At 61.2% G+C, this 27,754-nt stretch overlaps 1 protein-coding gene across 2 annotated transcripts; it reads left to right on the forward strand.

The window, feature by feature from the left end:
• Positions 1-6,015: 6,015 nt before the first annotated feature.
• On the forward strand, positions 6,016-27,522 carry LOC101805157 (diacylglycerol kinase beta). Of its 2 annotated transcripts, XM_038183851.2 has the most exons (25): positions 6,016-6,244; positions 10,505-10,729; positions 11,990-12,066; positions 12,956-13,121; positions 13,856-14,095; positions 14,522-14,692; positions 15,419-15,468; positions 16,462-16,536; positions 16,616-16,735; positions 17,489-17,606; positions 17,704-17,792; positions 18,176-18,292; positions 18,373-18,471; positions 18,545-18,658; positions 18,754-18,827; positions 18,960-19,034; positions 19,132-19,217; positions 19,436-19,525; positions 19,712-19,872; positions 20,884-20,948; positions 21,406-21,496; positions 24,231-24,432; positions 25,174-25,294; positions 25,374-25,434; positions 25,667-27,522. In XM_038183851.2, exons 2-25 carry the CDS (start codon positions 10,663-10,665, stop codon positions 25,763-25,765), a joined length of 2,628 nt encoding a protein of 875 aa, XP_038039779.1. In that variant the 5' UTR covers positions 6,016-6,244; positions 10,505-10,662; the 3' UTR covers positions 25,766-27,522. The 2 variants fall into 2 exon arrangements, with proteins under 2 accessions (XP_038039779.1, XP_071898543.1); XM_072042442.1 differs by lacking the exons at positions 6,016-6,244; positions 10,505-10,729 and having other exon boundaries at positions 11,922-12,050.
• Positions 27,523-27,754: the final 232 nt, after the last annotated feature.

A 27,754-nucleotide genomic window follows, 5' to 3' on the forward strand; every position in this document is an offset into this window, starting at 1 on the left:
TTAAAATCCACTAGGGGGAATGCTGAGGGTGGGCAGGAGCCACCGAAGCAAGGGGGGTGTTTGTCCTGGAGGGCTTCAGCCTCCCGAATGGGAAACGCAGCAAAGGCTGCGAGTCGGTGCATAGCTCTGTGTGTGCGTCAGCGCGTGTGACAGCATCCCTCCTGGAAACGCCGTCAAGTACACAGCTGTTTAGGACCGCCGAAAGTAAAAACAAAGGTTCCCAAGTGGTACATGCATTTCCCTTCTGTGCAGCAGTCGTGAAGCAGGGAGGAGGGAGCCGACCCAAAAAAAAAAGGGGATCAAATAGCGATTTACACAGCCCTTCCAAATATTTTAGTATCGTGACACAAATGGTGATGTATAACAAAAATATCTGCTTGAAAGCCTTCAGATTAAATCCCACATCCTTATTTTAATTCAGGGACTTCACAAAGCACATTCTTCAAGCGATTCTGCTCGGCGCTTGCACTGGAGGGCATCCCAGCCCCTGGCAGCAGCGTGCCTGTGCCCGGCAGCCCACGGGTGGAAAGGGGCCGTGCTGCGGGGAGAGCCTTGCAAGGAGACTTGAAAACAACTCAGCTGGGGCCAATTCCTGCGGGTGCCCCCAGGCAGTGCCATGGGAGCAGCCCCACACCCATGGGTACACAGGGGGCCGTGCCTGGGAGGTGCCCAGGCCCCAGCCCTGCGCCCCTGCAGCTTGTTGCTCTGGTCGTTCAGTGCCACAGGGCTCCTCGTGGGGCTAATTTAATCCTGCTCGCTTCAGAGAGGCCCAAGCATCTGTGGGACCATCCCAGCTCGGCGTGCACCCGGCAGCCGGCCCTTTCCTCCTCCCCATTTTTCAGAGGCACCGGGCCTGCAGGGCCTCCTGAGCCCAGTGGCCACGGCAGCAGGAAGAGACAGCGGAGCCCGGAGGACAGAGTTGAAGCTTCTACAATGCCCAAACGTCTGCTGGAACTTATCCAGGCTTTACGGATTAGTTTAAACACCCATTAGTGTGTTCCCTAAAGCGCCGTGATTCATCCACAGTGATTCGATTCAGCTACAGCCTTTCATCTCCCTTGAATGTGGCATTTGCCTAAATCACGTGGGCTTTTTGTGCTGCTATGTTACACCTACGGGTCCAGCTGTTCCCTCCTGGCCACCTCCTAAATTGTGCCGTCCTGCCTGAAGAGCACCGGGTGCCTGCACGGCACCTGCTCCCTTGGGACAAGGCACAATTCCGCCACACCGTGCCTGCTCCCCGCAGCCTGCCAGCAAACCCCTCTTCTGGAGGCTGTGGTTTTCCCATCCTGATGATCACCTCTTGCAGCACCAGCCACCTTCGAAGGGCAGGATCCATGCGCTCACCTCCGGAGGGACGGGGTGTCTGCAGGAGCAGCCACCCCGAAAGCAGGGGGTTGTGGTTGGCAGGCTGTCCCTGAGCTGTATGGCCCCCTCGTGTCCCAGAGGGGGGGGATTGTTTCACCTCAGTGCTTTGCAGAGAGTTTTGTTTTTTTTTTTTTCCCCTGTAATTCTGGATTTTCCCTGCCTCAGCTATCCGAGCCTGGGAAGTTGCCACTCGTGGTGCCAAACGCCGCCCCGTTGGGTTTATTAGTGCTGAGTGTAAAACCTTGGCAAAGGCGTTCGCCATCAGGTCTGCAGAAACCCTGCCGGATCTGGGGCCTTCCAGGCAGATGGGCCTTATTAAGAGCTGTCACGCCGCTAACAGCACCTGACAGCTCTCAGACCTGCTTCCTAGGGCTCACTGGTGTGTGAGGCAGTGACCTGAGCGCAAGCAGAGAGACAGAAAGGTTTGGCTGCCCAGCCCAGGGAGATGCCTCCCTCCTCTCTTTAGGCAGGCTGGGATTTCTCCTCCAGCCCACGGGCTGTGTCCACACGGGCACCCCATCACCATTCCTCTGCAGAGCCTCAAACGACAGCTGGGATGTGCCAGGGGCTCTGCCTGGCACCGTCACTGCTCAGCCAGGCGTCGTTTTGGAGTTTCCCCCACCCTCATCCCATTTGCTCTGGCCTCTCTGCCACCTTCTTCAGCCCTAATCCTCCCCCTGCCGCCTCCCGTTTCCTGCCAAAGCCCTCCTGGAGGCACCCAAGGTCGCTGGATGAACCATCCCTGACAGCACCGCCCGCCTGAGGTTGCACGTGAGACGTTGACAGCCTCCAAACAGTCTCCAGGACCACTTTTCTGTGTATTTTAGCGAGCGTGTGATTTTTCCACTATATTGTTTACTCGGGTTAAGATAACTGCCGGGCACACTGACATGGCAGCCCGCAGCACAATTTCCTAAGCGTTTCGGTAGCATTATATCACACCAAGATAGGCACAGCACCTCGTGTGAGGCTGTGCTGCAGCATCCCTCCCACCTTTGGTCGGCCAGGAGTTCATTCTGGGGAGCCCTGCACCTGGGGTACGGCTGGAAATAGGCGCTGTTACCCCGTGCTGCCCTGCCCCGGGGCATTTTGGCTGCACGTACATCCCTGCCTGCGGATCTGTGCTGCCAGCTGATGGTACCCCAGTGGTGCCACCATTTTTGCATTGTTGTCACCACCTCCTGCAGATACCTCAAGGGTGCGGGATGGGAAGGCAGGGCTGTGCTGACATCCCACCAGCACACACAGGTGCTCGTGTTCCTCACCCTGGTGGCCCTCTGCCAGCTCCTGTAGGGGCTCTGTGGCTCCCAGGCTCTGCACATCCCCGCTGGCCCAGCGTGGGTTCCTCCTCCGCCCCAGCACATCGCACCTCCGGGGAGAGGGAGGCTTCATGCAGCCCCTGACTCACTCGCACCATCTTTCCCCGACAGCTGGCACTGGTTCCTGGCTCCGTGCGAGGAGCCGAGGCTGGGAGAAGCTGTGCAGCCTGCCTTGAGAAGCTGGCACCGGCACCGCTCAGCCTCTTCCCTGTGACTGCACCGTTGCAGCTCTCACTCGCTGTACGCCAGAGCTCTAGCGTTGGATGTGCCAGGCCCCCAGATTGCAAAATCAGAAATATTTCACACTCTGGAATCTGATCCTGCCTAAAAATGACATCCTTTGGGCAGGCACAGGAGCAGGGGGACTATGAGCGCTCGGAGATGGGGTCGGTGCGGCACCAAACGCCTGCTGACGGGTGCCGCAGGGGGCACGTGTCACCAGAGGTTCTTGCAGTGGAAGCGCAGCTCTCAGTGCTGCAGGAGACACACGGTGTGACCCAGCCACGGCCAAATGCCGAACCACTGGCCAAAGGCATGTGTATGGAGCCCAGCGTGCCAGGACAAAGAGCTTGGACGAGGAACTGAGAGTGGTGGGAATGGCTAGGGAGGAGCTGCAAGCAGTGAGGCAGGGTGAGGGATGGGGACGGGGATGGGGACAGGGTGGGGATGGGGTTGGGGATGGGGATGGGGATGGGTGAGCAGTGCAGGAGCCTCGACCAGCTCCTCACCAGGCAGTGTGTGCAGCACCAAGCAGCCAGGCTGGGAGAAGCCCACTGTTTGCACAGAAGTTCTTTGGGAAAACACGGTTAATTAAAACAGGCAGGTTTTAATGGGCTCAGCTGCCTGGGAGCAGAAGAGGAAAGCTGCTGGGGGGGGAAACAACCCCAGGGTGCTAGGCTGTCTGGAGGCTTTGCTGTCCCAGTGAGCAGGATCCCCCCTCCCGCTCACCCACGTCTCCATCCAGCCATGGGTCCTTACCTCTGTGGTGGTGGGGAAGGGGACATTTGGGCAGTGCTGGCATCTCCTAGTTCTGTGGCCGAGGGGCATCCCTCTGCCTGGCATTTTCTAATTTTGAGCCAAATCTGTCACTCTTCAAGCCTCCCAGCAGGTCTTACTGCGAGTTAATATAATGCTGGTGGCCGCCTGTGGGCAGGAGTGAGAGCGCGTCCTCCTCGCTGGCCCGGCCACCACCAGAGCGCAGAGCAAAAGCTGCAAGGAAAACCCAGCCTGGAAGTTTCCCGAGTGATTTGTTTCCTTCTGAAATTTTCCCCTTTCTCCTTAACACCCTGGAGGAGGGTGGGAGGGCAGGCAGACGGCTTCCCAAGCAGCCCACCTGCCTGCAGACCACGAGCTGGGGCCGCAGGGATGGGGATGCCACAATAAGGCTTTCCTTGCTTCCGTGCCAGGGAGCCAGACTGATGGGACTGCTCGTTATCCGCCCTAATTGTTTTATCCTGATTACTTGCTGACAACTTGGTGTGCCAGTGCAGCAGCATGTGAGGAGGGTGGGGTGTTTCCATCCTTCATAGGAGCAGCCCTTGGACTCTCGGGCGATGGCATGCAGTGCCCTGGGCCGTAGCAGGAGGCGGATGGGACACGTCCCCTGGTGGGACATTGCCCCTTTTCTGCCTGGCAGCGTGGCGTGTCAACGGGAGGGACAGCTACACCCAGCTGATGTCCTGTCCTGAGCCCTGCCGTGCTGCAGAGCATGCCAATGAGCTCCACGTGGCCAATGCAGCCAGCCCCAGGCAACAGGCAGCCAAGGTGGTGGTGGGGACCTTCACGGTGCTGGGGACATCGCGGTAGGGACAGCCAGCAGGGCCCCTTCCATCTCTCTGCACACACAGAAATAAATACGTGGCTTCGTTCCTGAGGGATCGGTCCCTTTGCTGGCTGCTGCACGGCTTTCCAGCATCCCCTCCTGTATTTATGTTCTCTGGATGCAAAGCTCTGGGAGCTGCCAGCAAACGCTGACATTTTCCCAGTGCTTCTTAGGGTGAAAAATGCTCAGCGCAAAGCCCTGGCATGCACCGAGCTTCCCAGAGAGGCTGACCCCTGTCTCGCAGCCAGGCTGCCCGCTCCGGGAGCGCCGCTCCTCCCTGCGTGCCACCAGCCCCGCTGCAGCCTCTCAAAATTGTTGAGCATCGAAACAAGGAACCGTAAGTGACTCAGTAGGTTTTAAGGACAATTTTTGCCAGGCAAAATGTGATGGCTTTTTTGGCCGGAGCTAGAAAACAGGGCTGCAGCTCCAAGCATCCCAGCTTCCAGCACGCTGCTGGTGTTAACCGGGAGAGCGAGGCTCTGCAGGACCCAACCCTGGGGTGAATCGGGGTGCACCCAGTGTGCGGGGCCCCTCCTGCCCCCTGGGAGCAGGCCACATTGCCGGTGTGCCATTGGCACGGGCCCTGAGCCCATGCGTCCTTCCCCAAAGGGAACTGGGGGGGAAGGAGGAGGATGAAGCCACTGTCCTGGAGCGGAGGTGGGGACATGCCGGGACACAGCACGGGGAGGGCTGCGGGAGAGAGATGGTCACCAGGGCTCATCCCGATCATTTCTCATCCTTCCACCCCTTTAATTTCCTAATTAATCCTTGGAAGGAATAGCTGCTTGGACGCGGGGAAGGAACGAAACTCCTCCATCTGCGTTTCACCAGGAGCCTGGGCAAGGCGTCAGCAGATGCAGTGCGGCACAGGGAAGGGCGGCAGCACCCGGGGGACCTGCACAGCCCGCACACAGCCCCTGGGGCCAGCGCTGGGCCCGCTGCATCGGGGCTGAACCTGGCCAGGCTTCAGCTGGCGCAGCATTTCGGGCGGTCCGGGCTGCAGAGCCCGGCCGGAGCTGTCACCCTGCTCCTCGCCGCCTGTCTCAAGAAAGTTCGGGCTCAGCCGTGGGTCCCCTTCCCCTGCTTTTTTCTTTTTTTTTTTTTCTTTTTTTTTTTTTTTTCGAAGGAGGAGAGCCGCGCGCATCTTTAAATTAGCACAAATTTAGAGAAACACAAATAAAAGCCATGCCTGAAATAGTGTCGCCCCCGAGCAGGAGGGCAGCCGCGTCATGGAAAGAAAATAAAACCGCTTTTTATCTCTTCGGGCACTTTTTTTTTTTTATTTTATTTTTTTTTTGGTGTTTGTCTGCTTTCCGCAGCTCGCTCCGGCCCTGGGGAAGGAGCCCCCTCGGGCACGGCTCCGGGGACCACGAACCCCCCCCCCCGGGGGGCCGAGAAGCGGAGCCGGGCTCGCCGCGGGGCAGCGCCGTCGGGGGGCGGCCGGGCCGGGGGTGAGGCGGGGGCCGCTCCCCTCCGCCCCCCGCCCGCCGCTCTCCGGTACCGGCGGGCGGAGCGGGGCCGGCCGGGCTCGGTGCCGGCCCTCCTCGCCCATCGGCCGGCCCCGCGGCCAGGCTCCACCTTCCGAGGGGGCCGCCGAGCTGTCAGGCGGCAGCACCGGAGCCGCCGCCGCCGCCACCGGAGAACCCCCCACACACACACACCCGGGGCTCCGGAGCCCCCCCCCCGCCGCCGTCCTGCCGATGGCCCCGCTCGCCCGCCGCAGCCTCGCCTCCACGTAAGGCTCCAGCGGAGAGCCCCGGGGCTGGGGGCTCGGGGAGGGGAGCAGCGGGAGCCCCGATCCGGGCGGGGGGAGCCCCCGGGGGCAGCCCCCAGCAGCCGCCGTCCCCGAGCCCGTCCCGGGGCTCCCGGCTGGCTGCGAAGGGGACTGGGTGCGAGGGGAGCCCCGGGGCGTGGGGGGAGCGGGGAACGGGGTGGGGGCTCTGGGAGAGGGGCACCGAGAGAGGCAGGGACGGGGCAGCATCCCGGTGTCCCCGGGGGGTGAGAAGATGGCTGCCTGCGAGCCTTCGAGGCAGCCCGGGGATGCCTGGGGGGGCTCCGTGCCACCACCGGTGTCTGGAGGTGCGTCGGGGCTCAGCGAGCCGCACGCCTCGGTGGGGACGCAGCCTGAGTCAGCCCTCCCGCGGCGTCGCCAGGCCAGAAAAGCCCGTCGGTGCCTTCCTTGGCAGGCCAAAAGTGCTTGCTGTGGAGGGCAGGAGGTACGGGGAGGCGCTCGGAGAGCCCGGCCGAGGGCAGGAGGCCGCCTGCAACTTGTTCTGCTGGTTGCGTTGGGGATGAAAGGGGAGAAGGAGCAATTCCCGAGCTCCCGGAGAGAGGTGTTTTCCCACACCAGGTGTGGCGAGCCCATGGGACTCTGTGCCGTGGGGTTCCCCGGGGCAGGCAGCGGGGTTTTCCTGCTCCCGCGGTGGGAATTTGGTTTGAGACGGGCGAGCTGATGGGGTCGGGGTGCTGAGCACCTGCTTCACCGCCTGTCTCTGCAGGAGGCTCCTGTGCACGCAGGCAGCCCGGGACCTGGGAAGCGTCCTGCTCCAAAAGCACCCGAGCTCGGATCCAGGCTGCTCCTAACTCAGCGAGGGAAATTATTCTGGAAAAAGGCAGAAGTCGGGAAGCGGTGGCGGTGGGTGGCTCTCCTCCCCAGCTTTGCCGCTCCTCTGAACGCAGCAGCCGGGGCTGGGGAAGGATCCCTTAGCGAAACGGCGCCTGTAGGGATGTGTGGGGACGGACGAGGGATTTGAGGCTGCGCGCCCATGGGTGCCCCAGCCAGAGCGCAGGGACAAGGCAGGGCAGGGGGAGCGGTGGGCAGCTGGCACAGCGCACAGAAAGGAGCTGCGTGAGGGGTGCTGGGCACACCGTGCCGGCTCTAGCCCTTCGTGATGCCAGCACAGCTCCGCACCAGGGCGCTCGGCCCCACACGTGTGTTTTGGGGCCGGACAGCGGTGGCACTGGCTGCACGTGGGGAAAGGAAAGGGTAACGTCCACCACAAAGGAGCTGAGGAAAGGCAGAAGGGGAAAAGCCCACCCAGCGTGTCCGCCCGGGCTGGTCGTGGCACGGCTGGCACACCGCGGAGGGTGCATTCTCGTGTGATCGCAGAAAATACTTGGAGCGTGACTTGGTCGGGTTTTGTTTGCTGCAGTGGGACAGGAGCGATTTACGCCCCACCCCCGGCCCCAGGGGCCTCTCCCCAGCACACCACAAGCAGAGGATGGTCTGTCCAAAAAGATGGGTCGAGCAGGCTGGAAAATGCCATCCCTGCGGGAACCCGGCTGCTGGTGTCCTGCGAGGCAGCGCTGCGGGGACTGGCTGCTGGGGCATGCCTGGCTCCAGCCAGCGGGCTCGGCCTCGGGGTTAGCAGGATGAGGCCCCGCTGGCATCTCCGCCAGGGGCTTGAGCATTTGGGGCCCTGTGGGGCCAGGCAGGAGCCCCACAGGCGGCTGTGGAGGAGGCGAGGCGAGGCGAGGTGGCCGCCCCAGCGCGGCACACAGGGGGTGAGGGAGCGCGTCCCAAGAAGCACTCACAGCAAGGGTAGCCCGGCATGATTTGTAACCCCAGCGAGGGTGCTATTTTTAGGAAGAGGCAGATTTTGATTTAATATCGCCTAATTTGCCGCTGACAATTCAGAGGCCGTCCAAATAAGCAGCAGCTGGATTCCTAAGGAGGCTTTCTCCTGCCCTTCCTGAAATCCACGGCTGACATGCCAGAAGTGGCATTTGTTGTTCCAGAAATTGCTGGGGGAAAGCCCCTGGGGACGGCCCAATTAGCTCCTCTTTGCTTCGCTTTTCTTGCACTGCTTCGTGGCACCCCACAACCTCTCACTAAAAGGAACAAGAGGTATTTTTGCTGCCACCCGTCGCAGGAGCACAGGGCTGTCTGCAGGCTGTGACTGGCAACAGTCCTGGGTTGGTGAGTTTCGGTACTTCCAGAGGCAAGGAAGGGAAACCGTTCAGGTTGAGGTGTAAATTGAATTTTTCTGCAAAACCCCAGACCTCTGGGAAGGGGGCAGTGCCTGTCCCAGGGCCGCAGCCCAGCCAGCAGTGTGTCCCCAGGACAGGCAGCCCTAGCTCTGCTCCTTCAGGGAGCTGGAGGCAGCAGGCAGATCCCCCCCCCCCCCTTTTCCTTTCCTTCTGTAGACTGAGCTAGTTCGACTCTTCTCAGCCTCTCCTTGTATAAATTTGAGATAAAACATAGTTTCTGGTCCAACTAAACAGCTCGTTTGCCTGGAAACAGAAAGCCTGTTTGCACTCGCGGAGGATTTCTGACAGACTGCGTTCTCCTGAGCCAGCCTCGGGGGCACCTTGCGACAGACGCCTCGTCCTGGAGGTGTTCAGACACAACATTTCGGCTTCACCCTGGGGCGAAAATCCCTGGGAAACCGGTGCTTGTGCGGGCAGCTTTCTGTAGCCAGAAGGAAGAAGCCCCACAAGCCCTGCCAAGCCCTGGGGACAAAGAGCAGGGGTTCCTAAACCAGTGCCCCCAGCCCCTGCTGTGGTCCTGGCAGCCTGGCGGCCCCATGGATAAGAAGTTTCCCTGGGAGACAGATGTGTCACCCTCTGTCACCTCCTTGGCCCCTTGTAGTGGAGGGGGAAGCAGCAGCAGGGAAAGGGGTTGGGGGAGCCCAGTGGAGGGAGGACAACGTGCACGTGTGTAACACTCCCCCGCCCTGGCGGTGCTGGGGAGGTCCAGCAGCAAAGCAGGGCTTGCTCCAAGCTGCAGCTCCCAGCTGCCAGCACCTCCGCCTGCCAGGCTCATTCAGCCCCAGCAAACGTGTGCCACGGGTGGGTGCCAGCCACACCGGGCTCTGCTTCGTGTCTCCCAGCCGTGCAGGTAGCGCTCGCTCCAGCATCTGGAAAACCAGTCCCAGGCAGCCCCTGCTCTGCTTTACCCACTTACTCCTGACCCCGCAGCCAGCACTGGGCAGGGAGCTGGCCCTAAACCTGAGATCTAATTGCTCCTGTCTGCTCCTTGAAGAACAACCGTCTCGAGGGCCGTCTGCGTGTCCCCGGGATGCTGACATTTCCCCCCCGGATCTCAGCAGCTGATTCGGTTAAGTGAGGAAGCTAATAAATTTTGATGCCTGCAAATTGATCAGCTGGAGTCTTGTCACTTCGTTTGAAGCCCTCTGACATTTCCTCCGTGGCACAGCTTTTCCTAGCACTTTTCTTCCCGCGGGTTCTCCCGCACCCAATTTTTAACACGGGTTTTCATTACAAATGATGATCGGCTGCAGGAGCCGGCTAAAGGCCAGCACCAGCTCTGTAGACGGAGAGGCGATTTGTGAATTTCCACTTTCATTCACATCTTCTGCCCTCCGGGCATCGTGAGCGTTGTCTGTTGTAATTAACAGCATTGTTCCTTCTGCTTGTATCGTGTTCAATTTTCTGGAAATTGCTGATGGGAGAACTCCAGCGAGGGGCACCAGGGCTTATATCACTGAGCATTGCCCGTGTTGTTCCCATTGCCTTGGGAATCCCCCCTACATGTGGCACTCTCTCCAGCAGGACAAGTCCCAGGTGCAAGCTCTGGGTGCTTGGGGTCAGCAGCAGTGCCACGGTGCCTCGGGATCGCTGCTGGGAGACGATGCTCATGGGTGATGCTCCCCAGCGAGCCTCCATTTGTCCACCCCGAGCATCCCCACGTGCCAGTGGACGTCCAGCTCCTTTTCCTGCTACAGCAGCAGCCTTTTCCTCGGCTCATGACCTCCACAGAGCCGCATCCTCCGGGTGCCAGGAGCAGGGACCAGGCTGCTGCGAGGAGCCAGGCTCCAGCTCTGTGCACCCACACTCTGCCTCCATGGATCCCACCCCTCCATGGGTTCCTATGTGGGAAAGCACCCGTACCCCCTATTTCCAAGCTCACCAGCCCCGATGACCGTAACTATGGCTGTTTCTCCCCCAGGAGGGAGAGCTGGAGCCAGGAGGAAATACGAGAGCTGTGGGGACGGCACTACTGACACCGGCCTCTCTTTCTTTACCACCCCAGGGAGGAGGCTGCAGGACGGGCGGCGCTCCAGCAGCAGCTGCTCTGAAGCCCTTGGACCTGCTGCCACGGGACCGGAGCCCACCACAGTGCTGATGTGAGCCTGGGCAGCTCCTGGTGTGGTTGTGGGTGGCCGTGGGGCGGCCCCACTGTGCCCCACAATGAGCGACGGGGGCTGGATCTCGCTCAGCCCGGCCGAGTTCGCCCAGCTCCAGCAGTACACTGACTGTGAGTACCGCGGCTGGCTGACACCCCTCAGCTCCCTGCCTGTGTTCTTAAGCATCCGGGGATTTTTTCTGCAGGTTTTGGGTCTGTTTGGATGGTTTTGGGGTTCAGAGGGCTTGGCGGGGGGTGTCACCCACAGGGGTGCCCAGCCTGCGGGTTTCAAGGGAAGCTCCACCCTGACCACCTTCCCGTGCTGGCACAAAGGAGAAAACCCCAGTTACCCCCACTGGAGGTAGTGAGAGATGAGAGTGGAGCTGCTTTAAAGGAAAAAAGGGCCCCATCACCACCCTGCAGTGGGGAGGGGACCCTTGAAGCCAGCACTGCCGCACCCAGGAGCGCTGCGGACCCCTTCCCACAGAGCCCCCGCGCCGTGGGATGCGGCAGCGCAGACGTGCGCTCGGCTCCATCCTTCCAAAGGCTCCCACATTCGTGAGCAAAATGAAATGCCAGCAAGGAAAGCAGGCGGGCTTTTCCCAAACATGCAGAGCTGCTCTACAGCTCGGCTCGGGCTGCCAGCCCTCTGTGATAATTTTACTTTTGCAGAGAAGGAGTTTTGCTTTTGCAGAGAGCAAATCGTGAGCCTCATAGCATTTATGCAATCAGAGAATCACAGAATGGGTTGGGTTGGAAGGGAACTTGAAGATCATCTTATTCCAATCCCCTGCCCTGGGCAGGCACCCCGCCACCAGCCCAGGCTGCCCCCAGCCCCATCCAGCCTGGCCTTGGGCACCTCCAGGGATGGGGCAGCCACAGCTCTTTCCCTTCCCTTCCCTTCCCTTCCCTTCCCTTCCCTTCCCTTCCCTTCCCTTCCCTTCCCTTCCCTTCCCTTCCCTTCCCTTCCCTTCCCTTCCCTTCCCTTCCCTTCCCTTCCCTTCCCTTCCCTTCCCTTCCCTTCCCTTCCCTTCACCCCGAGGCACGGCGGCACCGCCGGCATCTTGTCCTGCCTCCTCAGAGAGCGGGCTCTGCGGTATTTAATCACAGGCCATAAAACACCATCTGCAGTGCCGAGTCCACGCACGGCGTCTTCGTTTGGTTGATCAAAGTTTGGCAAGCGAGACTCGCTCGGCAAGCAGGGGGCGGCTGCGGAGGGGCTGCTGGAGAAGGAGCTGGTGTTGTGTACAACCGTGAATATCCTTCCCTTCTGCAGACATGGCTCTGCCACCCTTGCGCGATCCCCAGGGGGCTAATCATGGACATGGCAATGTTTTGAATGCCGGCACAGCTTTCCAGCGTGCAGAAGTGCAATGTCTTTGTCTCCCCCAGACTCCACCAAGAAGCTGAAGGATGTCCTGGAGGAGTTCCACGGGGACGGCGTCCTCTCGAGGTACAACCCCGAACAGGTACGGCCCGCTTCCCTCCAGCCTGCTCGGCCGTGCCGATGCAGGAGATGCTGCAGGGAGCCCCCAGACCCTCAGCTGGCTCCCCAAGCCCATCCCACCCCCCCAGCACTGCAGGGACCCTTGCAGAGAGTGTTCTGGGGCATCTCCTTGGCAGGCAGAGGCAGGGAGGGGGTTTGCTTTCTCCAACCTCTTACATACACTTCCCCCGGAGCAAATTATTTTGCTGTTGCCAGTGCAAGGACCCAGCAGGCCCTCCGCCTTGTCACGCTTGCCAAGGGAAGGCCAGGGTTATTTTTTTCTCAAGAGGTGCTTTTAGAGAGTCGTTAGCGTGCCAGCATGACGGAGCCTTTTCAGAGGGGCTGTAATCACGAGGAACGAGGTGAAATGAGAAAATCCACAGGCTGAACGCAGCGAGGGGGGGCAGCCGAGCTACCCGGCTATTTAAGCTCACGGTGGGGCTCCAGGAGGCCACAAAGGAGATTTCTCTGTGCTGTCCCCAAAAACGCCTCCAGCCCTGGTGGCACCAGCCCTAGCACGGCCCCAGCACGCGGGCAGCCTGCGGCCCCTTCGCATCCTGTGCTCCTGTGGAAGGGGCACAGGGCCAGGGGGGTCCCAGGCGGCATGGGGGGGACGTTTCTCCCCTTCTGTTAAACCTCCGGGCTCCTCTGGGCCTCACCATGGTGACCCTTCCCCGTTGCTACCAGTGGGTGCCTGAGGGGGTGTCTGAGGGTGCCCGGCACTGGGGGCTGCCCCGTGGAAGCTGGGTGCTGGGGAGGCAGCACCCGGATTGTGGAGGGCGCCCCACATACGGCAGCAGGGCGGGCAGGGGGCTCTGCCCCCCTCCGTGTGCCCCATGCCTCCCCCACAGCCTCCCCTCCGCCCTCCCCAGCCCATCGACTACGAGGGTTTTCGGCTCTTCATGAAGACCTACCTGGAGGTGGAGGTGCCCGAGGAGCTTTGCCAGCACCTCTTCACGTCCTTCAAGCGGAAGATCTGCCAGGCTTCCCCCGAGGCCCAGCGCCAGAGCCCCGGCGTCCCCCAGCTCGGTGCACTCGGTGAGCCCCCTCTGCCCCCGCTGCTGGGTTCCCCGGGGGGGTGACACCGTCCCCGTGGTGGCACAGGGGCAGGGGCCGTGGTGGGGACGCTGGGTCCAGCCCCAGCAGGGCTGCCACAGCCGGGATCTGTGCTGTTGGCTCCCCCCAGCCCTGCTCTGCAGCAGGAAGGACGGGGCTTTCCCTAGGATGGGGGACCCAGGGGGGCTTCATGGCACTTAATCCTCCACGCGTTCAGAGCCAACATCACTCGATGCTGGCATCTCCATCCAGACCGAGCTGGCCCATGTCCCTGTCACGGCTACCGATGCTGGTGGCCACGAGGTGTGCGGCCCCTGTGCACAGTGGGGTCGTTGGCTGGGGGCTCAGCACCCGACCCGATGGCTCCGTCCCCTGCCTGGTGGATTTGCAGCGTGTGGAGACATCTGCCGAGAGCTATTTAAACTGCAAAACCCATAAGGGAAGCCTCCCCTGGTGCACACAAAGGACGTGCCAGCCCCCTGCACAGCGGTGGTCGTTCCCCCAAGGACGTGGTGGGAGCCACCAGCCGTGCCGGAGGGTCGGGGGCAGCCGTGGTGTGGGACCCCCAGGCCAGGATGCCAGGAAGATTGTGGGCAAGCAAAGAGGGTGCGGTGGCTAGTGGCCAGCAGCTGGGCATGCAGGGGGTCCTGGAGGACAGGGCTAGCAGGGGAGGCAGACAGGTGCCCCACGCCCATGGGGATCCATCCTTTTTGCAGGGATCAACGGGAAAACGCTGCTGAGTGCCCTCGGGCGCCACACGGCTGAGCCCAAGGGCTGCCACAGCGGCACGGCCGAGCCACCGCCGGCGTCCCTGAGCCCGGCATCCATCGCCAACGCCTCGCCCAGCTGGTCCCGGTCATCCTCCCAGAAGTCCACCACGGGCACCCCCTCTGCTCACAACTCCTCAGGGTCTTCAAAGGTCTCCTCGGGTTCCCTGCTCAGCCCGCAGTCACCAGGTGAGCTCAGCCAGGGCTGTGCAGGGGTCGGGTGGCAGGGTGGCTCCTGCAGGTCCCCGGGGCAGCGGCGGTGACTTTCCCAACTGGGCGGCTCCCCAGGGCCTCAATACCTTCGCTTTGCACACCGATGCCACCGGTGCTGAGCCACAGAGCCGCTGCCACTCAATGTCTTAATTACCTGGCAGCAGTTCCTAGGGAGAGAGGTGTTAACGAAGTGACTCACTGCTGCGCTGGGAGCGAGCGGCCATCTGCTGCAGGTGACACCGGCAGCGCCAGCGTGGGTTGTCCCCTTCCCTGGGGACAGGTGTCATCGCTCAGCCCCACGTCCCCCCATGCCGCCGGAGTTATGCAGAGCACCCCGGAGAATCCCGCAGCCCCCTCCTGAACGTGCAGCCCTAATTCTCTCCCCTCCCTCCCTGCCTGCAGGCTCAAGGAGCTCGGAGAAGAGGCTGCCCTTCAGCCTCCGGAAAAGCCACAGTGCCCTGAAAGCTGCCCCCACGCACCCCCCGGCCTCCCTGGCTCAGGTGGTCTACTTGAAGGACATCGTCTGCTACCTGTCCCTGCTGGAGAGGGGACGGGCAGAGGACAAGCTGGAATGTAAGCGGGACCCTGGGGTCACAGGCTGACAGTTACTGGGTGAACTGGGAGGAACTGGGGGGAACTGGTTCCTGGAGGAGGTGCAAGGGCCAGATACGCTGCGTCCTCCTCTCCTGTCACCCCTGCCCCAGGCCAGGCTGTGGCAAAGATGAGACCATGGGATGTTTTCCCAAAAAAGAGCAATATTTCAAAGAGGGAGACAGTGAAGTGCAGGTGTTTGCTGCTGATCACACTGAGGGAGCGTTTCAGATGTGGCGTTGTAATTAACTGATGGAGGCACGGCCGATGGCCACTGCAGGGTGGGCTGGGCACCACGCGCTCCGCTGGGGCCAAGCTAGGCTGGCTGCAAGCCTGTGGGGCTGGAGAAAAATGTGGGGCTAGAATTAAGCCCTCGAGATCCCTGCTTTTGTCCACCACCCAGTTTTATTCCCTGGTATTCCCTGGGTTAATGGCTGGGTTAATGGTGTTGGCTGTGGGCACTGAGGGATGCTGAGCAGGGTCCTGCCGTGACCCTTCCCACCAGGATCCCAGAGGAAGGCATGGGCACAGGCTGCAGCAGCCCCACGGGTAGGTGTGTGGCCTGGCATACATTTATCTTTCCCTCCTGTTGGAAATTCAGACTCATCCCCAAGGAAAAGAAGGGACAGGAGCATGTGGTATGGGGCACCAGGGCATGGGGGGCCATGGGCCGGGTCCAACCTGCCACGGCTTTTCTTCTCCCTTCAGTTATGTTTCGCCTCTATGACACCGATGGGAATGGCATCCTGGACAGCTCGGTAAGCCCGAGGGGAGAAGCCTGGGGAGATGCAGGGTGTCCTCTCCGTGGGTGCAGGCAGGCTGGTGACACAGAGGATGAAGGCAGGACAGGACAGGACAGAATACAATACAATACAACACAATCATTAGGGTTGGAAGAGTCCTCCAAGATCATCTGGCCCAACCACCCCCCTACCACCAATGTCCCCAAGCACCACGTCCAGCCTCTCCTTGAGCACCCCCAGGGACAGTGACTCCACCACCTCCCTGGGCAACCCGTCCCAATGCCTGACTGCTCTTTCTGAGCAGAAATGTCTCCTCATCTCCACCCTGAACCTCCCCTGGCACAGCTTGAGGCCATTCCCTGGTCCTATCACTGGTTACCTGTGAGAAGAGGCCGACCCCCAGCTCCCCACAGCTTCCTTTCAGGCAGTTGCAGAGAGCAATGAGGTCTCCCCTGAGCCTCCCCTTCTCCACACCAACCCCCCCAGCTCCCTCAGCCGCTCCTCACAGCACTTGTGTCCCAGGCCCTTCCCCAGCTTTGCAGCCCTGCTCTGGACACGCTGCAGGGCCTCGATGTCCTTCTGGTAGCGAGGGGCCCAAAGTCTCAGAGCGTGCTCCTGCTCTGCAGCATCTGGCAGCAGCTAAAAAAAAATTCACCCATGGCCAATGCTGGTCCCAAGTCAGGTGCCTGTATTTGAGAAAAGGAATTTTAGTGCACAGGGAAGAAAAAATGAACAACAACAACAACAACAAAAGTGATGTTTTCTCTGTTTTCTGTGGGTATTTCCCTCAAAACCCCGTGTTTTGCCAGGGTGGTTTTTCCAATGGATAACCCAGTGCAGTTTTTGGGGTGGGTTCTCCGAGCAAAAAGCAGCTCCCTGCCGAGAGCTGGGGTGCTGCCAGCCTGCGGCTTGCGTGGGCTTGTGCCCAGGGCAGCCTTGGGCACCTCAGTGCCTCTGAGGCCTGCGGCTGCCCCTCACCTCCCGGCGTGGCCGTGTCCCTGTGCACAGGAGCTGGATCGTATCATCAACCAGATGGTGCACGTGGCCGAGTATCTGGAGTGGGACTCCACCGAGCTGAAGCCCGTGAGTGCCCAGCTGGGGCCTGGGGGGACTCGGGGCCACGCACCACAGCGCTGTGCCACCGCCTCTCCCTGTCCCACAGATCCTGAAGGAAATGATGGAGGAGATCGACTACGACCACGACGGGAACGTGACGCTGGAGGAGTGGATCCGGGGCGGCATGACCACCATCCCCTTGCTGGTCCTGCTGGGCATGGAGACGGTGAGGCTCCGCTGGGCCCTCTCAGAGCACCTGGAGGAGGCCACGGCGCCAGGAGCCACGGGAGGGCAGCCTCCCCTCGGCAGCCCACATGGGCCTGGCTTTGCTCCACGCCATCGCAGCGTGCTCCAGTTCCACACATGTTTAACCCAGGAGAGGAGCACCCAAAAAAATGCCAGGTCGCTCTGCTGGGGCGGGATCCCAAGAGCAGAGCTCGGGCGGTTTCCACCCTCTTTATTTCCCTTTCCCGTTTTTTCATCCTGCCAAGCTTTGTGTCTGCAAGGTGCATCCAAGTCCCCGGACTCCTTATGACAGTTTGCAGGGAAAGTTTGGGCTTTTTGCCAGTGCTGGGGTTTGCTTTCTATGGAGACGCGAGCGGGCAGATTTTCAGGCAGGAAAACTCAGCCCACTTAAGCGGGTCCTGGGAAGTATTTGCGCCCAGATTTAGGAGATGTGCTCATCCAGCGAGGGTTTCAGCTGCCTTTATTTGCTCTCCCTGCTCAGCAGGCAGCTTTGCATGGCAAATAAAGTAAAGGCGACGTGAAGCTGCTTGCAGGGAGCCGGTGTCTGGTGGGGGTGATGTGACAGGCATGTGGTGGCATCACCTGCAAAGTGTCCCCGCTGCCAGGCCAGGAGCTGAACGTCCCTGAGGAGATGTGCCGAGCACCGGGGGCAGCATGGGTGCAGGGGGGGACACCAGGGAGGGAAAGGGAGTGGCGAATGACCCCCCCCACGCTCTGTCCTGTTGCCCTGCAGAACGTGAGGGACGACGGGCAGCACGCCTGGAGGCTGAAGCACTTCAAGAAGCCTGCCTACTGCAACTTCTGCCGCACCATGCTGCTGGGCGTCCGCAAGCAGGGCCTCTGCTGCTCCTGTAAGTCACCTCCCCAGGACGTCCCAGCACCCCATCCCCGCTGGCGCCCAGCAGGGCACCCAAGGCTCATGCTCACCTCCTCCTTCCCTCCTGCCAGTCTGCAAATACACCGTCCACGAGAGGTGCGTGTCCAAAGAGATCGCCTCCTGCATCAGCACCTACGCCAAGTCCAAGAGAAACACCAATGTGAGTAGGTGGCCGGCACACAGCACCTCTCTGGCCCTTCCATCTCCTGCCCCACGGTGTCCTGCCTGTTTTGTTGTGTGTTATTTTTTTTTTTTTACTCCCTGGGGTTTGCAGCTCTTGCACGTTCCCAACCTCGGGAGCCCCATCCCTGGCTTGGTTCTGCAGGGGAGCAGGTGCTTGGAGGGGGCTGGTGGCCACCATGTGCTGCACAGTGCAGCAGAGACCTGTCGTGGCTGTGCCAGGGGGTGTTTTGGGCAGGGCAGTGCCAGCATGCACCCCTGAGAGACAGCCCCCCCGAATCCCAAATCCAGAAGGCAGCCACAGAGCCAGAGAGGAGGCTGGAGGGCTTGTGACTGCAGCATCCCCCCCCACACCTCTCGCAGGTGATGCAGCACACCTGGATCGAGGGCAATTCCCCCGTCAAGTGCGACCGGTGCCACAAGAGCATCAAGTGCTACCAGGGCATCACCGGCCTGCACTGCGTCTGGTGCCAAGTCACTGTGAGTGGGCAGGGGCAAGGCGGGCTGGGGGGGGGCTGTGCCATGCCTACACCCCCGTGACACCGCTCCCTGCCCCCCAGCTCCACAACAAATGCGCCTCTCACGTGAAGCCGGAGTGCGATGGGGGCCCGCTGCGGGACCACATCCTGCTGCCTTCCTACATCTGCCCGGCGGTCCTGGTACGTGGCCCCTCGCCCAGCCCGCTGCCCTGGCCCCATGGCCTCCCCACCCACCCCTCGCCCCGTCCCCCAGGAGCGGCAGTCCCACTGCCGGAGGTCTGAGAGCGACTCCCCCGCCGGCACCAGCCCCGAGGACAGCCAGAGCTTCAAGTTCAACGCCACCACGGCGGACGGGCAAGGTCTGCAGGTAGGGTCCGGCACCGGGCCACGGGCAGCCCTGCCGGGCCAGGCCCCACAGGGGCCAGGCGTTTGCAGCCTTCGTGCTTTCTTTCTGCCTCGCAGATCAGCCCCAGGCCCGGGACACATCCCCTGCTGGTGTTTGTGAACCCCAAGAGTGGAGGAAGGCAAGGGGAGCGGTAGGTGTGCCCCTGTCCGGGGATGGCATCCCTCCCTGGCCCCACCGCCGGGGTCTGCGTCTCGTTGGGATGCCCCAGCCACCAGCTGTGGGCCCTCCTCTGTGGCATCCCTCGCTCTCTCTCTTTCCCCAGGGTCCTCCGAAAGTTTCACTACCTGCTCAACCCGCGGCAGGTGTACAACCTGGACCGTGGCGGCCCCACTCCCGGGTACGGAGGTGCCGCGGCCACCGGCAGCCACCCCAACCCTACCCCGGCACCCCCCTGCCCTGCTCCGTGACTGCCTTTCTCTCTTCGCCCCATCCAGGCTGAGCTTTTTCCGGGACACTCCGGATTTCCGCATCCTGGCCTGCGGAGGGGATGGCACCGTGGGCTGGATCCTGGACTGCATAGGTGAGCAAGCAGCGGGGACACTGTCTGACACCTTGCCTGGCTCCTGCAGGGCATCCGTCCCCGTATCCCCCACAAGAGCTGTGCCGGGGCCCTGCCACCCCAAAAAGCTCCTGGGCTCTACTGGCGTCAGGAGGGACATCAAGAGGAGCAGGGAACAAGCCCAGCCCGGGCGCTGCCCCTCCAGCACTGCCCCAGCTCTCTTTCTCCTTGCTCTGCAGACAAGGCGAACCTGCTGAAGCACCCGCCCGTGGCTGTGCTGCCCCTGGGGACAGGCAATGACCTGGCCAGGTGCCTGCGCTGGGGAGGAGGTGAGGCTGTGCCAGCGTTGCCCTGGGGGGATCCAGCCCAGGGGTGACCCCCATGTGCCCACGGGGTGCCATCGCGGGGCAGCACCTCGCTGGTGGCCCCCCCACCACCCCCAGAAGCACGCAGCACGGCTCTGCTCCCCTTTGCCCTCCTCCACCCTCCTCCAAGGCCTCTTCTGTCCCGTCCAGGCTACGAAGGAGGCAGCCTGATGAAGGTCTTGAAGGACATCGAGCACAGCACCGAGGTGATGCTCGACCGCTGGCAGATAGACGTGATTCCCAGCGACAAGGAGGCCAACGGAGACCCCGTCCCGTACAGCATCATCAACAACTACTTCTCTATTGGGGTGGTGAGTAGCAGGGACACCCAAACCAGGCTGGCCAGAGCAGGAGCCCAGCAGAGCGCCCTGGCACAGCCACAGCCCCAAACCTGCCTGGTTTGGGACTTTTGGGGTGATCCCTCAGCCCCTGGGAAATGCTCGTCAGCTGGAGCGAGGCAGCCCAGGATGCCAGTTCCCACCACCTGTACCCCCCTGCTCAACCCCAAAATGCTCTGAGGCAGCTAAAAACACCTCTGGTGCTCAGCTAGGGGCCCAGGGGTGCCACCTCTGTGAGGGCACCGCCAGACCCCAGCTCCTCGCTGCACCCAAAGGGACGGGAGCGCCATGCTCCCCAGAGCCCTGTGCCATCGCAGCCAGCCCCAAAAAGCCAAGCTGAGCACAATGTGGGAAAGCAGGAGCAGGGAGCAGGCCTGTGCTCCCCATCACCTCCTCCGCTCCAGGGTGCCGGGTGGTGGGCAGGGAGCCTTTGGGTTGCAAATGGCCCCTGAGCTGGGCTCAACCTTGGGCTTCCCCGCGTCCCCCTGCCCTCTCTCGGCAGCATTTCCACTTGGAGCCTCCATGAGGAGGGAAGGAGGCCAAGTGTGCTAATTGTGCCTCGCTTAACGAGCCCATTCAAAGCTCTGCGAGCAGCCCTGGCCGAGGCTGCCCTCTCAGTTACACGGGAAGTGCCCGCAGCAGTCCTGAGCCCCTCTAACAAGCCACCACCTCATGTGCTTCCAAGGCCCACGTGTGGCTCTGCAGCAGTGCGGGGCACCCTGGTACACCCCCAAAATGTTGTGTGATGGCCTCAGGAGCCTCATCCCAAAGCCAGGCCCCTTTGTCCTGCTGGAGCAGTGCCCAGCTCCGTGCTGGGGCTGCACAGCCTCAGGTGGTGCGAGTGGGGCTGCCCCACAGAGAGCCGCGTGCTGGGGGCAAAGCACTGAGCTCCCGCACCCCATTGCGCACACGGGGAGGGGGGGCTCTATTTCCCAGCCCTCTCACTACCGTGCTGTGGGTATCTCTGCCCTCCTCTCCATGCAGGATGCCTCCATTGCCCACCGCTTCCACGTCATGCGAGAAAAGCACCCTGAGAAATTCAACAGCAGGTAAGAGCTGCCCGGCTGCCCTGCCACCACCGTGGGGCTGCCCGGGGTCCCCTGGCACGGAGGGGATGTGCTGGAGCCCCCTCCCCTCCCACCACCTCTCTCAGGCTCCTCTCGCCCCTCTCCCCGTGGGATGGGGCAGTTCACATGGCAGGCTGCTCAAACTTGGCGGCGCATCTGCCTGCGTTCATCACGCTTTGTAATTAGCGAGGAATTCAGGACCAGCAGGAGCAGGCTGTGCGGCGAGGGCAGGGCAGGGAGCAGGTCACAGCTAGCCACGGTCCTGCCAGAGCTTCACACAAGTGGCTCCACTAGGGGAGGCCAGGGGAGGCCGGGGTGGCTCACGTCCCCACTGTGGTGGCTCCAAAAGGGTCTTGCAGCCCCTCTCGCTGCCACTTGTGGGGCTGGGGGGGAGCTGCCGCCCCCAAGGAGGATGCTCTCGCTGCTCCTTGCACCCCAGGATGAAGAACAAGCTGTGGTACTTCGAGTTTGGCACGTCAGAAACTTTCGCTGCCACCTGCAAGAAGCTCCACGACTATGTCGAGGTGGAGGTGAGTTTCCAGGAAGGGGCCCGGCTCCGTCTGGGAAGATGGTTTTTTTGGGGAGGTTTCACCGAGGTCTCTCAGTCGGTGTCCTTGGAGCTTCAGGGAAAGGGTGACAGCTCTGACACCCCGGGGTGGTGGCAGGACCTGGGTGTCCCCCTGTGGGACAGGCGTGTACAACGCCCAAACCTCTGCAGCCAGGCTGATAACGATCAAAATAATTAATTAATCAAATAATTAACGATTAAATTACCAAAGAGCAGGAGCAAGAGTTCCCGCTTGTGCAAGCTGAAGCATCTCACAGACCTGCCACCCACCTCAGCAGCTCCCTGTGCCAAAGTCCCCTCGTCCCCTGCCCTCTTTGCTGGCACACCTAGGGAGCAGACCTCAGTGCTCCCTGTGGGATGTGCTCAGCGGCAGCGTGTTGGGGAGGGTCTCCAGGGGCCGGGCACATCCAGGGGAGAATTTTGTTAAAGTCTGTGCGTCGGCGAGGCGGCTGCTCTGCAAACACAGCCCGCAGCTCCAGCGAGGAGCTCGCTGCAAGGCCAGCCAGCTGCAGGCAGAAGAATAGCCCTGTATTTTTCCCCTTCCAGCTGAATTTGAGAGTGTGCCTGGAATATTCTCTCTGTAAACTCCGTGTCTGCTCACAGCCGTCTTTGGATTACATGGAAACAGCCTTTAATTAGAGGAGGGAGGAGGGACCGCTGCGTGCCAGCGGTTGCTAAGAGCTCTGTCATTTTGCAGTTTGCATTGGTGGGGTTTGTGCTGGGCTTTGCTGCAAACTTCCGGCTCGCCTTATCTCTGCATAAATGCCCCCTTTTAGAACTGATTCTCGAGGGCTTCAGAAAAAAAAAAAAAAGGAAAAAAAAAAAGAAGAAAAAAAAAAACACAACTGGCCGCGCTGCACATAGAGCTGTTAGTGAGCGTGGCATGGGCATCCCGGGCAGTCAGGAGAGCTGCTGAGTGCGAGGAGTGTGTGAAGAGAGGTTTCAAAGCCTGTGTCTGCACGGGGAGCTCCAGCCCCTCCGAAATCCCGCAGGGCTCCAGCTCTGCCCTCCAGATGAGATGGGGCAGGAGCTCCTGCCCTGCGCTGCCCCATCAGCTGCTAGTGCCACGCACACGGGTGCCCAGGAGGGTGAGACCCCAGCCCCAGGGCCGGGGGCTGCTGGAGGATGCCCCCAGTACCCCTGCCGTGCCGGCAGGAAAGTGTTAACCCAGCAGCTTTTTAAGTTGAAAGTAGCAGCAGCCCGTCCTCCCTCCAGCTCCGAGGCAACTGTCATCCGTGCAGAGAAATGGCAGTTTTGTTTTGGAAATTGGCACTCGCTGCGGTACAGCTCCTGGAAATGAATTTGCTTTTTCCCCAGCTGCAAATTTCTACTTCCAGCGTCGCTGCCAGCACGCCGTCAGCTGCCCCAGCTCAAAGAGCCCATTGTAGCACGCTGGCATGCAAACAGAGGAGGGCTGCAGAGGGAGAAACTGCTCCTGCTCGCTGGCCCCGTGCCAGGGTGCGGGTGTGCGGCAGCGTGCCCATGCCCGCAGCCCCCCGGGACTGCACCCCCAAGTCCCTCGATGGGCTCGTGGAGGTGCCGCTGTGGGCGAGGTGCTCAAAGCCCACAGGAATTAACGCCTGGGGTCGGGGAGGGGGCGAGGCTCTGCCAGGCCAGAGCACGGGGTGCGTCGTCCGCAGTGCCGCGAGGAATCGCGGGCCGCTTGCTCGGCGTCCGCTGCTCGAAGCCTCAGTCCCACAAGTCATGGTGTTATTAAAATGTGCTGGGAACTAAGTGAAACCCAGCCTCGGAGAGACATTTTTTTGCAAACCATCAGATGATTCCTGCCTTTTACTTTCACGGCGAGGCTAAAAATAAGATCACTGACACGAGGGGAGGCAGAGGAGATCTGAACAGAGATGCTCGTTTGTGTGTGCGCCCATCTCTGCTGGCCAGCAAGCTCAGCTACTGAGGAGTGCTTATAGAAAGTGTATTAAAAATAAGCTTGAAACCTTCACTCAGCTCAAGCAAAACAACAGGAGTCAAAGCAGCAACGGGGTTTTATCAGCCAACTCACATTCCTCTTGGCAGAGCAACACAGGGAGCAGAAATTCCTTCACATCACCAAAACACAGGGAAAATGTGCCGGTGTTTGCTGAAGTGTAGCCTAGCAGGTAGGGAGCAGATGCTTGGAAAGAAATACAGATGCTTCAAGGAAAATACAGATGCTCCAGCGAAAATGGAGTTGAAAGTGAGAGACGGCTGCTTCCTACGGCAGCCCTGACTTCAGAGGGGTGCAGACAGAAGAGCTCTTGTTTCTTCAGACCTAAGGCTCCATCCTCCCTGGTGGAGGACGAGGTGAACGCCGTGTGCTGGGCGTCCTGAACGCAAGACCTGCAGTGAAGGCTGCGTTGCCACATCTGCTGCCCCCATCCATGCAGGGCAGCCACAGCCACCAGATATTTCACCCTTTTTAGGGCGCTCTCAAATCCATCGGTCCTGCCGTGTGAGTGTGAAGTGCCGGACACCAGCCCGTGCACCAAACCGGACATTTTTCCTCCGTCATCTTTCTTGTAATCCCCTCCCAGAGTCATTTCTAGTTCCCGACAAGGCGAACGGTTTGGAGTTAGCCACACTCTGGGGTTTGCAGAGCTCAGGTGGGGCAGGGGGAAGGGGGAGGCTCATGCTGGAGAAGCTCACCAGGTTTTTGTGAGGCCGGGCTGGTCCTGCTTGCTCAGGTGTCTTGTGTCCGGCAGTGTGACGGGACCCTGCTGGACCTGAGCACCACTTCTTTGGAGGGCATCGCTGTCCTCAACATCCCGAGCATGTACGGCGGCTCCAACCTCTGGGGCGAGACCAAGAAGCAGCGCGGCTACAACCGGGTGAGCAAGAAGGCGCCGGAGAAGCTGCACGCCACGGTGGTCACTGATGCCAAGGAGCTCAAGTTCTGTGCACAGGGTGAGTGGGGGGAGTCCCAGGGGGGCCCAGGGAGGGCTCCCTGCGAGCTGGGGAGGGCAGGGGGCTCTGCCCACCCTGGCCTCACTTCTCCAGGTCTGCTGCTGCGCCCCGGCCACCTTCTCACAGCTTCTGCCTTGTTACACCCAGCACCGATGTGCAATGGGCTGGTGGGGGGTCCATGCTGGGACCTGGGTGCTGTTCCAGGCAGGGAGATTTACACTCTTGAGATTTTGTGGGAGCTGCCTGCCCGACACGGGGCACTGAGCCTATCGGCTGGGGGGGCTCGGGTGAGCTTGGGGGGACAGGCTGTGTGCGGGAGCGCTCAGGCCACCCATGAATGACAGCCAGACGGGTTCAGGCTGGAGAGCTCAGACTCGGACGGTTTCCTGGGCCGGAGGCAGCCTGCCAAACCCGGGGGACAAAGCAGGAGCTTTGCTGCGGGCTCTGCTCTGGAGCCAGCCCCGGTATTTTGCTGCTGTAGGCAGACGGCTGGCTGTGCCCTCCTCCGGCCAGCGCTGCCTGCTCACAGTCCCGCTCCAGAGGGGGGCTTTTTGGCACTGGGCTTGATGTTAAATCACTTTGAAAAAATGAGCACGCTCTCACGAGCCACCTCGGGAGCAGCCCTGGGTCTGGTGCTGCCCCAGGGCCCCACCGTCAGCCAGACGAGGCGTGGAGGGGATGCCCCAAGCAGGGACGCAGGAATGGGACAGTTCGACCCCATCTCATGTCCCTCTCTTGCAGACCTCAGCGACCACCTGCTGGAGGTGGTGGGGCTGGAGGGCGCGATGGAGATGGGGCAGATCTACACGGGGCTGAAGAGCGCAGGAAGGAGGCTGGCCCAGTGCTCGTCTGTCACCATCAGGTATTTGTCCCTGTCCTGGCAGAGCGCCCAGCGGGCAGCAAAAGCTGGCACCTGCGTGACCCTGTGCTCTCTCTTGCAGGACCTCCAAGCTGCTGCCCATGCAGGTGGACGGCGAGCCCTGGATGCAGCCCCCCTGCACTGTGAGTCCCTGGGGAAGGGGCGGTGGGGCTGGGGGTGGCTCAGCTCCCGGGGCTTGGTGCAGGGAGGCTCCGTGCCCCTGCTCCTGGGTGCTGAGCTGCTTCTTTCCAGGCTGGCTGGGGTTGCTCTGTGGGGCCCCCGAGTCAGGGGATGCTCGGTGCCCGGCCAGAGCATGACTCACCCCTCAGCTGGTTGGGAGCTGCTCGCCGATCTGTGCTCTTCGTTTATTTTTAGGTCAAAATTACACATAAAAGCCAAGTGCCGATGCTGCTGGGCCCTCCCCAGAAGAGCAGCTTCTTTTTCCTGAAGAGGAGAAACCGAACTCGAGATTAACCCGTGTGCAAGGAGCTGCAGTCCAGAGGCACCCGGATGGCCCAGGGCTGGCAACCTTCATCTCCGCGCCTCTCCTGACCCCTCTCTCTGCTTTGGAAACGCCGCCTTGGAAAGCAGACCCAGGCTGCGAGGGGCAGGAGGGGCTCCCACTCACTCCCAGCCCCCACGCCGCGGTGGGGGGACGAAGCCACCCCAGCCCTGTGGGGATGCTTTGCCCTGGGAGGGGCTCAGCAGCTCCTTCCCAGCCACCACGGGCGTTTTCTGCAGCCGGGAGCGAAGCGATGGGCACAGGCAGGCGGGCGTGCAAGGAGCACGTTGGCTGGAGCAGCGCTAGGACTGTTTTTTTTTCTTTTTTTCCCTTAATTTAAATAACTGCCCCCTTCCTCCCGCAGAGCTGCAAACGAACGTGCTCCTGAGGAAAAAAGCCAAGCTTCACTTATTTATTTGTAACCCTCCCGAAGGACACTTGGTGTTTTGCTGCACTGGCTTTCTGTCCACCAGACCTGCGCATCCGAGAAGTTATTTATTTTCGTAGCCCAGGGGAGATGGCATCCTGACCCCTGCTTCCCTCGCTGCCACCAGAGCAGGCTTTCCATGCCTTCGGCTAGCTTTTTCTGGGCTGTTTTGAAGCAGATGCAAATGCAGTGTTCGCTCTCAGCCCTGGAAGCTGCTTCAGAGAGCACAGCCTGTGGGGCAGGTTGTGCAGGGATAGACCTTGTTTGGGACCTGGGATGAGCCCAGGGCAGAGAAAAGGAGCGGGCGCTGGGGTGTGGGAATGGCCAGGAAGGACCCCCTGGGGAGCTGCCAGCCCCCAGCAAACCCCAGCTCCGGGTTGGACTTTGCGTCTGGGTTTGTATTTATGTATTTATTTAACATGCTTGGGGTGGGGGGAGGCTCCAGGGGTCGCTTCCCTTTTACGAGGTGAGGTTGGACACAAATGCCACCCCTTTTCTTGTTGACCATCCTGCCAGTGCTGCATATGTGGCACCTCCTGCCTCTTTTGGGGTGGCTCGATGGGGAGCTCCCCATTGCCCCAAACCTCCCAGCCCGCGCAGGGGGTTGGGGACAGGTGCCCGGCAGCTCCTCGCCCTGGGAAGTGTCCCCTTTTTGCACGTCCCCAGCTGCTTTGCCAGGACAGTGCACTCCCAGAGGGGACCAACGCTGGGTCCAATGCTTGGACACTGCTGGGTCACTGCGAGGAGCAGCGGGAGCAGCCGGCCATCGGTTTTGTCACAACCACGCCAAAGCCAAGGACGCAGACCTGAGACCCAGCTCTTCTCCCAGGACACAACAGGGACGGAGCAGCGGACACGGTCACGGAGGATGCCGTGGTCTGGGTGCATTCCCTGGCTCACAGCAGCAGGACCAAAGCCCAGCAAGGCTTGCTGCCTCTCCTGCAGGCACCAGCTGCCCTGCACAGTGGAACGTGGCTCCCAAATCAGCCTCCCCTCCCCAGCAGCTCCCCCGTGCCCAGTGGGGTGCCCTGCTCTGCTGCCATCGTTACGTTTCAGAGTTAACAGCGAGCTGAAAGGGAGTCGTTCGTCATCCTCCTTGGGTACAGACACGGTGGCTGCAGGTCCTGTGCAAGGCCCTGGGTAGGAAGCGATGTCCAAGGGCAGCGGCCAGCGCACACGAGCGTGTCCCCCGCAGCTTGTAAATGTGCCCCCCCCTCTCCCCTTTGCCAGGGCGGCCGTTAATGAGTAGCCAGGTGGCGGTGTGCGGGATGCGCGCCAAAATAAACCCCAGTTCTCATGAAAGCGCAGCCTCCGTTTCTCCATGCCCCTCCTTGATGTTATCTGGGAATCTCAACGCTGGCATCTGGGGAGGATTAAATCAAAAAACAAGAGAAGAAAAAAAATAAAATCCAAACCTCCGCCGGCAGCCTGGGCAACAGGGGCTCTGCTTGGTGTGACAAGACGTGAGATCGGGGCCATTTGGAGCAGCAGATTTGGCTCCTTTTCCCCGCCCGCTGGGCCTGGACCTGTTGTT

This window comes from Anas platyrhynchos, chromosome 9 (genome assembly GCF_047663525.1).
Source record: "Anas platyrhynchos isolate ZD024472 breed Pekin duck chromosome 9, IASCAAS_PekinDuck_T2T, whole genome shotgun sequence".
NCBI classification, from domain to species: domain Eukaryota; kingdom Metazoa; phylum Chordata; class Aves; order Anseriformes; family Anatidae; genus Anas; species Anas platyrhynchos.